Genomic DNA, 16,953 nt, shown 5'->3' with positions numbered 1-16,953 from the left:
TATAACAGGGAATCATCTGCAGCTGTGAAGTGACCGATGGATTCATATCACAATAACTGACATGCATTATAGGTCATAGTGTGAAATAAGAGTATTATAGATATTAAAGGCACTGGCTTTGCATCACTGTGATCTTCAGAGCCTGAGATTTGTTTCCTCAGGCGTTTTTTGACGACTTTTAACCTCTAGTTCAAGGTTCAAATGATTCCTCAGCAATTTCCCCACAGACTTTTTTTTTAATGAATTAAAAAAATTATGAATTTATGCATTATTTCTTTTTAAGATACGGTGAAGCTTTGTATTTATTAATTTACAAATCTTTGTGCAATTTTTTATTTATTGAGTTTCATGCTTTGTCTAATTTCATTCATTTCTTTTTACTTTTTTTTTGCATTGCTTATGGTCCCCCCCCCCCCAAAAGGAGTCTTTTCTGTCGTCGTTTTTCTTCCTCATTAAAAAAAACGTGAAATATTCATTCTATTCAAGTCAGTATGGTTAAACTCCACGTGACCGGTAGAGGGCGCTGTTGTCGTGGCTTTAACGCGTTATTTACATGACGTGTAGGGGCCGTGCAGTGTGAGACTGCACACATTTTAACTTGGGTACTTGGATGAATAGCATCACAGAAACCAGTCAGAGGAAGAGGAGCAAGCAGCAAGCATCAAAAACCACAACCAACTTCAGAACCAAACTTTTTTAAGGACCTCCATCCATCTCCTCTCTGTGCACAAGATAGATTCTGATTGCATATGATTTCTTAAGGAAACGCGCAAACCTTTTACTTGGGATTTGTTTACGCACCTTGGACTTCTGGTTGGATTCGTATGTTTTTTCCCAGAGCTCGAATGGGACATAAAACGCATCTCGTGCGCTGTTTACTTGTGTTATGTATCTGCTGCGTCCTGACTTGGTGCAGAACGGATGCAGGGAATAACATCACTGTGGCCGTGTTGCTCCCGGACAACGTGAAGTACCCGTGGGCATCTCCGCGCGTGCTGCCTGCGATACGCATGGCGAGGGAAAACATCCTGAACAGCGGACTGCTCGGGTCACGTGGGATAAACCTGCTGAACTTCAGCGTGGAAGATTCCACGGGTTCGTGCTCAGAAAACAAAGCGCAGATCATCGCCGTGGACACAAAACTCTACCACAAACCGGACGCGTTCATCGGACCGGGCTGCGTGTATTCCGTGGCTTCAGTAGGGAGGTTCACATCCCACTGGAAGCTTCCGCTCATCACCGCCGGAGGACTCGCTTACGGTTTCGATGACACAAACGAGTTCACTACAATCTTCCGCACCGGACCCACCGCAACCAAGCTGGGAGACTTCGTTAACGCGCTGCACACGCAGTTTAACTGGACGCGGCGCGCCGTGATGATCTTCCACGACTTAAAGCAGGACGATCGGCCGCACTTCTTCCTCTCTGAAGGCATTTTCATCAACCTGCGCGATGAAAACCTCACAGTGGAAGCTTTTCCCTATGGTGAAGAAAAGCCCAATTATAAAGACATCGCCACATCTGTCAAAGAGAACGGAAGAAGTAAGTTCCAGCTGTTTATTATTAATGTTTAACACGTTTCTTCTTAACAGAAAAGCTACTAAGCTGTCGAGGTGCATTCAGAAGAAAGGGAACTGAACTAAAGTGCACTTACACAAACTATTCTAATGCATGGAAACATTACCTTTACACCTTTAGTATCTGTTTATCTTTTACCAGAAACACTATATTCACATTTCCAGGTCAATGATTCACCTTAAAGGTACAAAGTATGTCTACCAGTGTCCACCCCAGCAACACGCAAAGCTGCACATTATACTCCTTTTTAAGAGTTTATTTAAAAAAGATGATCATTTCCATGCTGTCACTGTTCAGACCTCTTAATAATAAGTAAAATAAATTAATTGGAATAATTAGCACGTGAAAGGAAAATCCAAAATCACTAATTATAGCCCTCAGACATACCAAATAAACTTTATATACCTTTCCTGGTCACTGATCTGGTCACTTTAAAGGTGCACCTTGTTTCAGTGACTGTGGCGTATGTTTAAAAATTGGCCACACAGCTTCAGGACCTCTCTGGTTCCTTTCAGTGTAAAGGTACTCTAAAGATATGCTATTCACCTTTTTCAGGGAAAAGATACACACATAAGGTACAAGACATTAGAATTTTGGAGGCGGATGCGATGCTAATTAATTCATTTATTTTAGTCAAATTCTAATTGATGGCACCATGGAAATGTTTTCAATAACATTTCTAAAGAAACATAAAAAGAGGAAAAACGGAGCAAAAAGGGAAATACATTGTATCTTGGCTTGTCTTTTATCTTTTGTACCGAAATGCTGCTTTAACCTGGAAACGTGGACATAATGTAGCTTTAAGAGACAGATTTACAGTAAAGTTTTAAAGATACACTACAAACACTTTTTTTTAAATTCATGAAATTACATAATAAAGGTACTAAAGGTACCAATGTGCTCATGCTTGATGGAAAACTCCAGTGACAATGGCAGGCTGCATTATTTATGTATTTATTTATTTTCTCACAGTGGTCTTTTTTTTCCTCTAAGAGTGCGTCCTAAGGTCTTATGTCTTCAGTAATTCTTGTTTTTTTCAGTTTTTCCATTAAAATATCTGATGCCATGTTTTACTTACTCCAGGCAAAGATACAGAAACAAATTTTGCTTTAATGGTAAAACGTAACCAGGAAGGAATATAGTTTACACTCATTACTATAAGCAGTAACTCCATTACATCATCATTAATATGATCGTCATTATGCCACTTTACATTTCAATCAAATTTTAATACCAGATCTTATTCTCGTGTGCTTAACCTTGTCTCACGTCAGACTTTTATACATTCGTTTCCTGATAAAGTGCATTTAATGCGGTGTTCGAGCTTATTTAAAGTACAACAGCTCTCAAGTCAAATTAGTACTTTAGATGATGTATTTATTTTCCTACGTAATACTAAAGGTACAAAATACATATCCTCCAGGTTCAACTGTTAAATTTTCCTAAAAAGTGATGGTTTTAAGAGCATTACTCAGACATATACACGTATTTCTGCATATATTTCTCCCACTCACTGTCTCATCTCTTCATTTAATTCAATTAAATTAAACCACAATGAGGCATTGTTTTGGAAGCCATCAGGATTTTGGTGCCGTTCCACAATCAGCGTCCCTCAGGAGTGTATTTTTGGTAACGGTTTACAGATACGAGTTTCAGCTTAGGATACGAGCGATTCATTATTTTCAGTGAAATTTAATGTAATTAAAGTGAATTCTCTTTACACATACAGTATATTTAACACCCATTAGAACAGCAGAGTTATACATAATCCTTTGTGCACTACATGATAACATTTTGCTCAGCTGATCTCTTTTTAGATCTTTTATTATTCAACATATTTCACCGTATATAAAAATTAGAAACTAAAAATCAGAATAAATAAGAACGAATAGCAGGTAAAAACAAAAAGCAGCCTTTAGCATAATCATTTATTTAATCAGATTATTTGCGTTCTCTATTCTTAAAGAACAGATTTCACTTAAAGCCTTAAATTAAAAACCTTTTAAATTCCATATTAATTCATGTTTAGTAACAAGTAGCATATATAACACGATACCTGATTGAAATCTGTATCTATACATTCTTAGTACCATAAATGTTGTTAATATTAATATTCCCCAGAAGTGGGCATGTTCTTGTCAGCTGATGTTCTCATGATGTTCCTCAACATTATCTACATCACTCAAGTTCATAATTGGTCTCATGTTGAGATGTGGGCAGGGAATGTCTTTTTGTTTGTTTAACCAATCTAATAGCCTGATTTAAGCTTCATATTTAACAGCTTTTGCTTGCATCTTACTCTATATTGTTCATACTGAATAATGGATTCATTCTATACAGTTACATCACTATTAATAAGGCAGACATATTTTTATTTTTTTAACTTTTACATTTATTTATGTAGTATTTTTCTATATTAAGACAAAAGTATGAACACTCCCTGACTCCCTGAAATTTGAAGTTTTTTTTTTAACCTAAGGATGCCAGATATTCATCAGACCCCCCCGATATCCTTCAAAACTGTCTGGTTCTACATGTAGAAGCCATTAGAGGCTTCATGCTCAAGCCAGCATCAGAGTGTTTCAAGTAGAACCTTTTTACAACAATAAGAACACTGACGAAGAACCCTTGAAGAACCCAGTGTTTCTATGAGTGCTATCAGAAATAAAATATGATTTGAAATCAGAATTCTATACAGTACTTCACCTCCGTATTCTCATCTAAACTGTGCAATACAATCACAAATTCTACAATTCTGCAGTTATGCAGGTATGTTGTGTTATATGCAGACATTTGCATTGCACATTCAATGTCCTCTGTACAGATTTGTAATTGGAAATAAATAAATAAATAAATAAATAGAGGTAGGAGGTAGAAGTCTATAAAATGTGTAGATGTGAGTGTGTGTGGTGCAAATAGATCTGAACATTCAGTGATGGTGTTTTTTTGGCTCTATTGGCTGAGGGGTAGAAACTGTTCCTGAGTCGGTTTGTGCATGATGTGATGGACCTGAAGTGTCTGCCAGATGGTAGAAGGTTGAATAGATGGTGTCCAGTGTGAGTTTGAGCTTTCAGTGTATTGTTTGCTCTGCTGTGGCAGCGAGAGCTGAATAGATCTACCAGGAAGGTTGTGAGCAGCCAATGATTTATTTTTTTTATGGGGAGGTGTTGATAATCCTCTAATGAGCCACTGCACGATTCCACCACTGACGGTTCCCATAATCCTCACGAGATTTTACAGTGTTACCGGATTACGTTCATACTACGTTAATTTATCACGCTCACTCTACAACCTTCAGTGTCATTCATAGTAATGAGAAACATAGTAATGTTTAAATGAAGTTTAGCATAAGCAATCACAAGAAATCACAATATTTCCTGATAATAATCACAGGATAAGTTTTTTATGCTTTCTTGAGTCACTCTTAAAGACAAAATTATTTGTCATTTATTACCACCATGATGAAAAGGTACATCTTTATGGTTAGTGTTACAAATCACTTGACACTGGAGACCTTCCTTTAAATACATAAAAAAAAAAAATCTGATATTTATTATATCTTTATATAATGACTTTTTTGTTTTCATTTACATTTACGTTTATGGAGATTAGCAGACGTCCTTATGCAGAGCCACGTACAAAGGTGCTTTTAAGGCTGTATCAGTGAATACATGCACTTAGGATACCAACAACACTGTTCATGGTTTTATTTTTAATAAGTGCTAGTTTAAGTATCTCAGGAAGAGGTAGGACTTCACACGTTGTTTGAAGATAGCGAGTGACTCATCTGTTCGGACATCTACAGGAAGCTCATTCCAATACCTCGGTGCCAGAACTGAAAAGAGTCTTGTGGGACCATTCGAGCAATGCTGGTAGATTTAGTATTGCACTGCTTTACTGTCACTGCGGTTGAGTTGTTACTATAGAAACGATAACCTATTAGATCGAGTGCATTGAGAGGAATCTGTGATTTGATTTACAGCTGTCGGTACTTTGTGTCAGAGTTGCTGTTATTAAATGAATCAACCATCTGAGCAGTCGAGAAGGCAACAGTGAAGCAGCGCTGTGGTGTAATGTACTTGAAGATGAACGCTCCTTGTCTAGGGTGCGAGGTCATAATATTAATTACAGTGTACACGATTGCTCTCAGTCACCGGAGTGTTTGATCAGACAGGTTAATAATGAACGGGAAAGGATTGGTCGCATTATATAAAGAACTCAATCTGTTTGGTAGCGATGCTGGTGTGGTGTGTAGGCATGAACTGTGCTCACTGCCATGGCAACCTGCATCCATGTCAACCACTTATATAGCGTTCTTGTTTAATGTAAGATCAGCACGGCACCATCTTCGACTGTGTCTCGTCCTCTCTGTCTTTTTCTGTCTTTCACTGACTCTCTCTTTCTCAAACCCCCCCCCCCACACACACACATACACTCTCTCTGTCTTTTCTTTATCTCCCGCTATCTTCCTCTGGCTCCCTCTCTCTCTCTCTCTCTCTCTCTCTCTCTCTCTCTCTCTCTCTCTCTCTCTCTCTCTCTCTCTCTCTCTCTCTCTGAGAATAATAAATTGTCTTTCTGAGGTTGTTAGCTTCCAGGAAAAAGGGGAAACATGTTTTTCAAAAGCCTACACTGATATGTCTATTTTTATCCTGAGAAATCTTCTGCTGGTCCTGTTGCAGCCTGCTCCTTATTACCAGTGCAAAGGCCAGTATCTCTTCATGTGTCAGCTTATAAAAGATCATTGTCTATTACTGCAGAAATCTTTTTTTTTTATTACATTGAACACCAACGTTGAATAGTTAATTGTAGCATTTCAAAAGATTTGTAGGTATTTTCAAGATTGCCAGCATTCAGATCACAAAAATGTCTTCAATCCATTTGCTAAGATAACATCGGCATAAAGTATATAACAGAAATTCGGTTTTGTTTTTTTTGTTTTGTTTTTTTTGGGGGGGGGGGGTTCTATTTTTTCTTTCTCTTCCTCTTTTCACTCCCATAGAAGCATTAAATAAGGATCTCTAGCCTTTGTAAATGCCAAAACATACGCAATTAGCACAGCAGCAAGAGCATTGATAGCATCACCGCAAAGTGGTTGTCTGATAATATTTAGTCAAGCGCTGAGTTGTGTTTCATAACAACCGCTTTGTGCAATGATTACTCTGGCTTTTAACTTGTCCTGTTTGGAAACATGAACATTTTAAAGGAGTTTTTTTTTTTTTTTTGATTTTTTTTTAAGGCTAATTGCTTACAGTTGTTGTAATGTTAAGTTAACTTTCTGCTCCCTCACTGAGCGATTAGCATAACAAATCCTGAGGTAATGACTAGCAACCGAAGAAAATGTTTAAAAGTATTTTGTGTGTGTGTTTGTATGTGTGTCGTTGTGTATAAATCTAGTTTACGTTTAGCTTTTAGCTTTTAGCTTGAATACAGTTCATTATCTAAAGAATTGTCAGGGTTCTCAAAAGATTTATGCAGAAATGAGACAGAGTTTTAACAACAAATGCGTTAGTGTGTTTGTTGTCCCAAAGTTTCCTTCAACTTCTAATTTCAATTTTATTGGTCATACATAATAATATACATTATACATTATCCGTGTTACAAAAATTGTAAAAATAAATAATAAACGGAAATAAAATTAGCTGTACAATACAGATATATTATACAAAATAATAAAAACATTACAGCATATGACAATAGTACAGTAAATACGTAGCAAGTATGACCTGAGAGTGAAAAATTCGTGTTTGAAAGTTTGCTCTCCTTACAAACACGCCGTAATCTCTTTTTCCGCACTTTACTTTTACGGCTTTAATCTTTTATAAACCATTTGACAGACTCTTTCGTCCTCTTATCTGAACATTGAGTTCCGCTTAATGTTTTGAGAGATAGATGTGGTCATATTTGTGGCACAGATATTTTCTAACTGTGAAAAAAAAGACATATAGTTCATTTATTTCCAGTTAAAGCCATAGGAAGTGATCGACTTTGCCTTTCTGGGTGCATGGAAGACCTCGAGTTTTATTTGGAAAGTGGGTTCTTCTGCTCGACTGAACTCAACTAAACAACTCTGTACTGTTTGTAAAGTTATTACACTAACTACACAACCACTCAAACAGTGTTCAGTATGTAACGTTTTCTTTAAATGTCCTTGTTTTAAATCTAACCAACAGATACACAAGTAAAACTGAGATATCTCTAGATATAAAACTAGAATATAGATTGAATTAAATTGAATCGAATCTGCATATAAATGTTTTACACACATTTCTGGCACCGTCTATGTGTTTTCTGTCTACAGGCTTAGCAGAGTCTTGCCCAACTTTAGTAAAGCTCACATTTAAAGTGAATGATCGTCCCATTTATCCATACAAGTTACTCTCTGTTATTGTATGTTGTATCAATTCTCTAGCATTCCATTTATATCTGTATAAAAAAAGCGTGACGACAAGAAAAAAGCGCTTGAAAAAAGTTTGACATTTTATTGAGAAAAAGGAAAAGACAGAATGTTCCATCCTGGAGACTCTGTAATTTGATTTCAAAAACTTATTTGAAATATAATTACAACTTCAAAGAATTGTATTAATAATTACAGTTTTTTAATTAAAGTGTTCTTTATATACAGTAGAATGAGCACTTTTAAATAAATCTGTGTTTTACAGCCTGATAGTGAGTAAAAAATCAAGAACAAATCAAGTTTGAGAAATCCCAATATGAGGAAGTGTAACATAAATTTTTTAAATGTATATTTTGTACATAACTGTGTATGTTACAAATAAATGATGAATGCTATCCTTAACTAAAAGAAGTTACGTAAGTTTTTTTTATTTTTTATTTAGTGGACGTTTTCTTCGTAGCGATCACGAACCGTGTTGTACGTTTTGGGGTTCTGTTTTTCGCTGAAATCTTGAATCTTGAATGAATTCAGCACTAAGTTGATGTTTCTATTCATAACCCAATTTTGTTCTCGTCGTAACGTTTCATGTCTCGGGGTCACGGTGAGGTAACGACTGTCAGGACTTGTTCAGCTTTTCTGGTCTTGACATTCCAGTCATTTCTGTCTGCTGAAAACAGGCTTGACCCCAAGCGCATATTGTCACAGCTGTTTTTTTCTCGCTTGATGTTTTTTTACCTTTGAGAAACAATGACTCACTGCAATGGAAATGCTTCCAAATGTATATGATTGTTTTGTGCAACTCTGGGTTGTTTTTTTTAATCATTTTTAAACCGAAAATCCCAACAATGCAATCTAAAAAAATTTTTCTCCTTCATTGTATCGAATTAAACCCAGCTAAAAATCATGCTACGTCAACACTGGGTTCAAATTACAAAGGAAGACGAGCTCTCGGGAGGCAACACTGTATGAACGGTTTGCCATTGAGAGAGATTTCGAATGATTTTGAAAGCAAATGTCAAGTAGTTGAATAGGAGAAGGTGTGAAGCGAAGCTATGTTTCTTAGTTTCAGTCTGCGTGCATGTCTGCATGTGCGTCCAACTGCACAGTCCAAGAATTCCATTAGGGAAAGAGTCTCAGACACACACACACACACACACACACATACACAGACACACACACACACACACACACATACACACACACACGGGCACAAACAATGAGCCTCAGCTTTTAAGCCTGAATGGCACTGTGGGCATGTGTGTTTAATTGACAATAAGTGAACCATCTCCATTCATTCTTGCGAACGTTTACCTTGCCTTTCTTTGTGAATTTATCTTGGTGGACATCCAGGAGACAGCGGGACGGCTTGGCGTGAGTCAGCCTGCATAGACTGGAGGCTTTCGTGTTTGAGTGGTGGACTGGGGCCTGTTTTTTTTTTTTTTTTTTTTTTTTTTTTTTTTTTTTTGTGCTAAAATTTGAGGAAATGGCTGCTAACTCAGAGCCCGGGCTACTAATGGAAATAATGTCTATATATTTGACAGCAGGGGAAAATAACAGTGTAGACACAAATATCTGTCTTGCTTATTCGTTTTGACTCGACTTTGTCTCAGAAACCCATTGAGATTTGTAACAATCCTTTAAGTCTCAGAAGCTTGATGGTGATAATCCGTGTTAAGGTTATACTTAAAAGGTGCAAGGGTTGTGATTTTAAATATTTATACAGGTGGTAATACAGTATGGTGATGAAAAGGGGTGTGTTTGAATGAATACATGTGCACATTTTCCTGAAGGAATGAAGGCTGTGTTTCATTCTGTTAGGGAACTATGTAGTGATCAACAGCAGCAGTGGACAAAGTGTGGCTCTGGTTGTTTAGGCTGTTAAAATGAAATTGTCCAGATTTTTGAATCTATAAACTGAGGATGCAAGAGAAAGAAAGGAGGAGTGAAGCAGACAAGATCAAATCAAATAAGATAAAAATTAAAATAGAGAGAAAAGTATGTGAAAATGGGGAAGATAGAAAGAAAGAAAGAAAGAAAGAAAGAAAGAAAGAAAGAATAAAGAGAGAAAGAAAGGATAAAGAGAACGAAAGAAACGGGTAGGTACCAAGAACAAAAGAAATACTGGAAAAGTGAGTTAAAAGTGAATGAATCAAAACAGTAAATGAATAATTATATAAAAATTATAATTAGTAAAGTAAATTAATCGAGACAGAGGAAAGAAAGAAAACGAATAAATGTTTTGAGTGATCAAATGACTCATTTAAATGACTCACCTGAAAGACTCACCTAAAAGACTCACCTAAATGCTCTTTCGAATCGTACACCTCATGGACATTTTGTGGCACAGTTCTTTAAGCTGTTAAAATTAAAATGTCCAGATTTTTAAATCTGTAAACAAATTTTAATTGTTACTAAAAAGAAATAAACGGCTGCAAAAGTTGTGTGTCCTGTCTGAACAGCGTTCTCTCTCATCTCCCCCCAGTCGTGTACATCTGCGGGCCTCTTGAGACCTTCTTTATGATCATGCACAACTTTGAGGAGGAGGTGAAGAACCCAGAAGATTACGCCATCTTCTACCTGGATGCGTTTGGTGAAAGCCTCACTGATTATATGCACCGGCCGTGGCAGAGCTCAGCTGAGCAGTGGAAGGATCCAGTTAAGCTTTTTCAGGTATTTCACAATTTCTATACATTTCATTGACTGGTTGGAGAATGTAGAGAATAATAAAATAATTAAATAATAAAAATAAACAGGAAATTATTTAGGAAAGTTATTATAAATTATAATAAATTATTTAGGAAAATGATATGCAAAACCATTTTAGTGTGTGTGTGTGTGTGTGTGTGTGTGTGTGTGTGTGTGTGTGTGTGTGTGCGTGCATGTGTGTGTGTGTGTGTGTGTTGTCTCAATGCTATGATCAGCATTTTTCTTTAAGCAGTTAGGTGTAACACTGCAGTGAAGAGTGCAGGTAATAAAAAAAAGAAAAAGAGGGAAAAGTAAAAAAGAAAGAAAGAAAGAAAGAGATAAAGAGTACACAAATACAAGAAAAGCAAAAAACTAGTGAAAGGAACAGAGATAATGTGAAATTGAACGGGGGAGAAATGAAAAGTGCAGAAAAAAATGAGAATGAGAGAATCAGACAAAGAAAAGGGGACTTTGAAGGTAAAGATAGACTGAGAATGCAAGATGAAGAACGGAGGACTCAGACATTAAATAAAAGAAAAGAAATAGAAAAGAAAGACAAAGAAAGAAAGAAAGAAAGAAAGAAAGAAAATCTAAGAGAAAGATAGAAAAGGATAGTTTGCAAGAAAACTACAATACATAAGGAGTAAAAAAGAATGAATAGAGAAAAAAGGAGATAAAATAATGAGAAAAAGCAGAAGAAAGAAAGAAAGAAAAAGAGAATGAAGAAAAAGAAAGAAAGAATTAAAGATCAAACACAAGCCGAGAAAGAAACTATGAGATTTTTGCATTTAATAATGAAATGCACCTTGTGTCTTTAACCCTTTTTTGTTCTCTGTAATGTTGTGGAAAGCCCACGAGGTCCTGAGGTTAGTTCCTGTAATCTCTGCTGTGACTAATCAGATTTGAGAATTGCTTTTGTTTCTGTTTCTATAAACAGAGCATTGGCATGTTTTTTTTTACTCAGTTGGACCATTTCCACGGTTCATTCACTGCAGTTCTTTTGGCTTAACTTTTTTTCCTTTTCTAGTCTGTATTCGTTATAACGTACCGGGAGCCGGACAATCCCGAGTACACGGCTTTCCGCAGTGAGCTCCACAGGAGAACGACGGAGGACTTTAACATTGTGTTGGAGCCATCTTTGGTGAGTGCTCTTGATCTCTACGTTATTTGCTGAATCAAAACAGCACTAAATGAACAACAAAGCAAACACGAGCTGCACTTTGCGTTGACTTTTGCTCAGTAACCTTGGTGAAATTTGCCTGGAAGCGACTAAGGATAAAAGCAATCAATAAGAAGCGTAGTCATGTGAAGGCCGTTGGAGGTCCGCCGTGTTTTCTGTAGCACTCAGTGAAGCATGCTGCTTTTTCTCCAGCCACCACATGAGCGTGCTGATCAGATATGACACCTACAAACCGTGGAAACAAGAGTTTGGCTTCCTTGTGTCAGCCTCATTTTCCGGAATTAGCTGTGCTCGGGGATAAATATAGCAGACAATGTGGCTGAAACCCAAGAACTGTTCATACTGAAAATATGGCCTTCAAGGCATACAAATAAAAAAACGAAAAAACAAACCTAAAAAGTTGAGAATGAAGTTAGGATTTCTGTATAACTTGACACCATGCTACCAGTCATTACCGTAGAGCTGTAATACTTACCAAAGTGGAATGTAAGACTGATTTGTTGTTGTTGTGTTTTTTTTTTCCTGCCTCTTTCAGATGGATTTCATTGCTGGCTGTTTCCATGACGGCTTTATGCTCTACGCGAAGGCACTGACTGAGGCTTTAACGGACGGAGTGTCTCAGAACGATGGTGCCGATGTCATTAAAAGGATGCAGAACCGCAGTATCTGGGGTGCGTTCTCTTTCGATTCCTCCTCACTGACTCTGCACAGCGTATTGCAATCGAACGATTCTCATAACACACCACGGTTGGTGTATAGCGAAAGAGAGAGTGTGTAAGAGAGAGGACTGTGATTGAGATGTGAGAGCCTGTCCCAGCCAGCATCGGCAACTGTGCCGAAAATGTGTTTCTAATACACAAACCCATCTGCCGAAACTTGACATAGGAATAGAGTTGAAACATGAACTTTCTCTGACTTGCTTCGTGCCAAAAGCGTACTGCAGCCAGGCAAAATAACGAGTGCAGGATCAGGCTGGAGAGATAGCTTACTGGTTGTATTTCCTGTCAGGAATCAGTATCTCAGAGGGGTAAATGTCCATTAAAGGAACAATTTAACTTTCCTGTGCCAGTTACTGATGTGTTTCACCTGTTTATTTGGACAGATGATAGCCTAATAGAACAGAATATTAGCTAACTTGCTCTTTTGATTGCTGTGTAACTATATAATAATAATAATAATAATAATAATAATAATAATAATAAAAATAACAACAACAACAATAATAATAATAGTAATAATAATAATATTACTACTACTAATAATAACAACAACAACAACAACAATAATAATAATAATCCAAAGATTATTCATTCAACCTACAGGATGTATAAATCTTTTCTATAAGGTTTACTGCAGTCCCTGAATAATAGCTTTATAATGGAGGAACTTTACCTGGTTTAGATATTGTTTGGATTGAAAACCTAAAACTGACAAGAGAATCTAATCCAACACATTTATTTTAATTCACTGCTCAGAATAAATTAACAATTTCCTCACTGATTTAACATATATCTGTGTTTCAGGAGTGACAGGGCTCATTAGCACAGATACTAGCAACACCAGGTTCACAGACTTCAGCCTCTGGGCCATGACCGACCTGGAGACTGGACAGTATGGGGTGAGTTCAGCAAATTAATCTTTGTCCCTGTCGTTAATATTGATCAATGCATACACCTTTTTTTTGGTCCAACATCAGCAGTGCATGTGGTTAACTGATCGTGTTGCATATTAGAGCATTATTTTAAGACAACTGGAACAGTATAGCATAATTTTATTCCTGATTTTTATTAATACAGTTCTCATTAATACGCTTCAGTATATTTTTCTGAAGGAAAATAGTGGTCGTTGAAGTTGAATTTTATTTCACATTCAGAAAAGAACTTTGTAAAACTTTTCCTTTTGCTACAAATAGACACGACTTCTTTACAAGAAGTGTAATTGTTTTTTTCTGTTGTGTCTTTGATTTAGAGTTGTGTCTTTGGTTCTCAAGTTGTGTCTATGCTTATAGAGTTGTGTCTTTGGTTCTCAACTTGTGTCTATGCTTACAGTATAGAGTTGTGTCTTTGGTTCTCCGGTTGTGTCTATGCTTATAGTGTCCTGTCTTTGTTTTTACAAGTAATGTAATTGGTTTTACTGTTGTCTTTAGTCTTAGACTTGTGTCTTTAGTCTTAGAGTTGTGTCTTTGGTTATCCAGTTGTGTCTTTGTCCATACAAGAAGTGTAATTGATTTTAATGTTGTGTCTTTGGTCTTAGACTTGTGTCTTTTGATTTAGAGTTGTGTCTTTGGTTCTCCAGTTGTGTCTTTGCTATAGAGTTGTGTCTTTGTCTTTACAAGTAGTGTATTTGGTTTTACTGTTGTGTCTTTGGTTCTCCACTTGTGTCTTTGTCTTTACAAGAAGTGTAATTGATTTTAATGTTGTGTCTTTTGTCTTAGACTTGTGTCTTTTGACTTAGAGTTGTGTCTTTGGTTCTCCAGTTGTGTCTTTGTATTTACAAGTAGTGTAATTGGTTTTAATGTTGTGTCTTTGGTCTTAGTATTGTGTCTTTGGTCACAGAGTTGTGTCTTTGGTTCTCCAGATGTGTCTTTAGTTTTATTGTTTTTTTTTCCTGCCTATAAAACACAACAATAATACATATCACTGGTCAATTATAAAGTATATTTTGTAAAAAAAAAAAAAAAAACTTCGGCTATTTCACACTCTTGACTTTACCTTGGAAGCTTTTCTTCATGTTGAAAACATTTGTCTGTTAAGCAGCTCATACGGTTCTTATTTGTCTTTCCGTATGGCTCGAATAATCGACGGAGTTTATTTACACCGCTAGTGATTAAACTTATGCTAAATGTGTAGGTGTTCCTTTTTTATGGGTGTTTTCCTGAAGATAAACACGGTTGTGAGCTCGAAGCACTAAAAAGCATCTGTAAACAATTAGTAATTTTGACTGTCGACATTGGTCATTATTGTACTCGGTGCACTTTTTTATTAAGTCTATTGGTAAGAGTGTGAAAGACATGTCTGTATAGGCAGGGAAGAAAATCCAAGAGAACCTTCTTGAAAATAACAGGAATGCTCAATTTTTATTCTTGGACTGCAGCTTTCTAGACCAGATCGCTTTAACAGATCTGCTCTCTGAGTATCCAACCTGAAACACAGGTATAGCAGTTTCCTACTGTATATTGTTAGATATTTTCTTCCTCTGTGTACCCTGTTGCTATGGTTACTTTATATACCTTAAAGATTACCTTGCTTAATGTTAAACAAGAATCATATACTAAGCGCATTCACCACTGAAGATGCAGCGCAATGCTGGCTAATTCGGGTTTCACTACAAAAGATCAGGCAGTGAATTCTCTAATATCAGTTTTCATGTCGCAGTCAAAGGTTTAAAATATGTTGGTAAATAAGCACTTATTAAAAATTCCATCGGGATTCTCATGGTGCTTTCTTTAATTAGGCGTTTAATTGGAATTCCATGTATTAATTGTGATTCTGGTGTGAGTTCATAGAACATTGGGTAATCAAATGGGTTATTCATTGGAATATGTATTTATAAATGGGTTCCTATTGGATATTTATGGGTTATCTGCTTAAATATAATCTATTTCTGTCAATTCCTTATTGGATATTTATGGGTTAACCCTTGGAACATACATTCCCATTGGGTTTCTGTTGGATATTTGTGGGTCAGCCTGTTAGTTTCTATTGTATATGTCGGGCTTCCTCATTTAAATATCCCCAATATAGCTGGCTAGAATATGTTGCTTATTGGTATAATTGGATTAGATGCTTATGTTATTTTTTTAATATGAGATCTATTTCCATTGAGTTCCTCTTAGATATTTATGGGTTATTTAATTAGAATATGGCCTTATTTATGTGGCCTTATTTATTTGGCTGTATAAACTCTGTGTGATAGGGGCACGGTGGCTTAGTGGTTAGCACATTCGCCTCACACCTCCAGGGTTGGGGGTTCGATTCCCGCCTCCACCTTGTGCGTGTGGAGTTTGCATGTTCTCCCCGTGCCTCGGGGGTTTCCTCCGGGTACTCCGGTTTCCTCCCCCTGTCCAAAGACATGCATGGTAGGTTGATTGGCATCTCTGGAAAATTGTCCGTAGTGTGTGAGTGTGTGTGAATGAGAGTGTGTGTGTGCCCTGCGATGGGTTGGCACTCCGTCCAGAGTGTATCCTGCCTTGATGCCCGATGATGACTGAGATAGGCACAGGCTCCCCGTGACCCGAGAATTTCGGATAAGCGGTAGAAAATGAATGAATGAATGAATGAAATCCTATGTGTTTTTTTAGGACTTTTATTTGGGCACTTTATGTGAATCCAAGAGATGTCCTGGAGCTTAGGTTCCTTTAACGGCAAGCTATATAGAACAGGCAGTATACAATTACTCATGGAGTCCAGAATGATTCCTAGGGGAAATGTCAGTGGTCAGTCATGACTTTGGGGCAGTATGGTCGTGCAGTTGGGGGGATTTGTGCCTCTTAATTCCTGGGATTCCTAAGGTTGAGCTACATTGTGTGTTGCTACATCTTCTTCCAGTGGAAATGTGAAGGTGTCACTACATATATACGTAGAGATGCTACATTACGGTTCTTATGGCTCCATCTTGATCAGTGTGATTTTTGTATCGATCCTGATTATAGAGCAGAGATTATAGAGAAAGGAATAATCCAGCCATATTTGAATTAAACAGTTGCCTTACAAACTAAAGTAAGCTCTTTTTCTACATAGGTTGTTGGTTACTATAATGGAACCCATAAGGACATTATGTGGTCAGCTACAGAGAGGATTCATTGGCCAAAGGGCTGCCCACCACTCGATGAGCCTCGATGTCTGTTCTCGTGTGAAGGTAAGGGGAAATGCATGTTTTTTTTAAACAATTTCTTTTAATAATCTGCAGCATATGCAGGCATATTTGGAAGTAGACATATATATATAATAGAGTTAGTCTAAAATTTGCAGGTGTGAGATATTTGTTTTTCGTAGTTTTTTTAGATTGAGATCAAATCACCTCATGGTTCAGCTCTTCTTGTGTAGTACTACAGACTGGTCTTAATAAACCTTTGGATCAGACGTAACATTATTTAAAATCCCAAGGTTTTAATTTG

General features: G+C 36.9%; 1 protein-coding gene across 2 annotated transcripts in view; it reads left to right on the top strand.

Annotated features, from left to right (window-relative positions):
- Positions 1 to 521: 521 nt before the first annotated feature.
- npr2 (natriuretic peptide receptor 2) overlaps positions 522 to 16,953 on the top strand; it is a 39,862-nt gene continuing 23,430 nt past the window's right edge. Inside the window, exons 1-6 of one of the 2 annotated variants that reach the window (XM_047809306.1) lie at positions 522 to 1,542; positions 10,455 to 10,642; positions 11,685 to 11,798; positions 12,373 to 12,508; positions 13,361 to 13,455; positions 16,577 to 16,694. In XM_047809306.1, coding sequence (XP_047665262.1) covers positions 825 to 1,542; positions 10,455 to 10,642; positions 11,685 to 11,798; positions 12,373 to 12,508; positions 13,361 to 13,455; positions 16,577 to 16,694 — 1,369 coding nt within the window. In that variant the 5' untranslated portion in view covers positions 522 to 824. The remainder of the gene's footprint in view (positions 1,543 to 10,454; positions 10,643 to 11,684; positions 11,799 to 12,372; positions 12,509 to 13,360; positions 13,456 to 16,576; positions 16,695 to 16,953) is intronic. The other variant, XM_027143874.2, reaches the window with a different exon arrangement.

The sequence above is a fragment of the Tachysurus fulvidraco genome, chromosome 26 (genome assembly GCF_022655615.1).
Source record: "Tachysurus fulvidraco isolate hzauxx_2018 chromosome 26, HZAU_PFXX_2.0, whole genome shotgun sequence".
NCBI classification, from domain to species: domain Eukaryota; kingdom Metazoa; phylum Chordata; class Actinopteri; order Siluriformes; family Bagridae; genus Tachysurus; species Tachysurus fulvidraco.
This window is presented reverse-complemented; position numbering and strand designations above follow the sequence as displayed.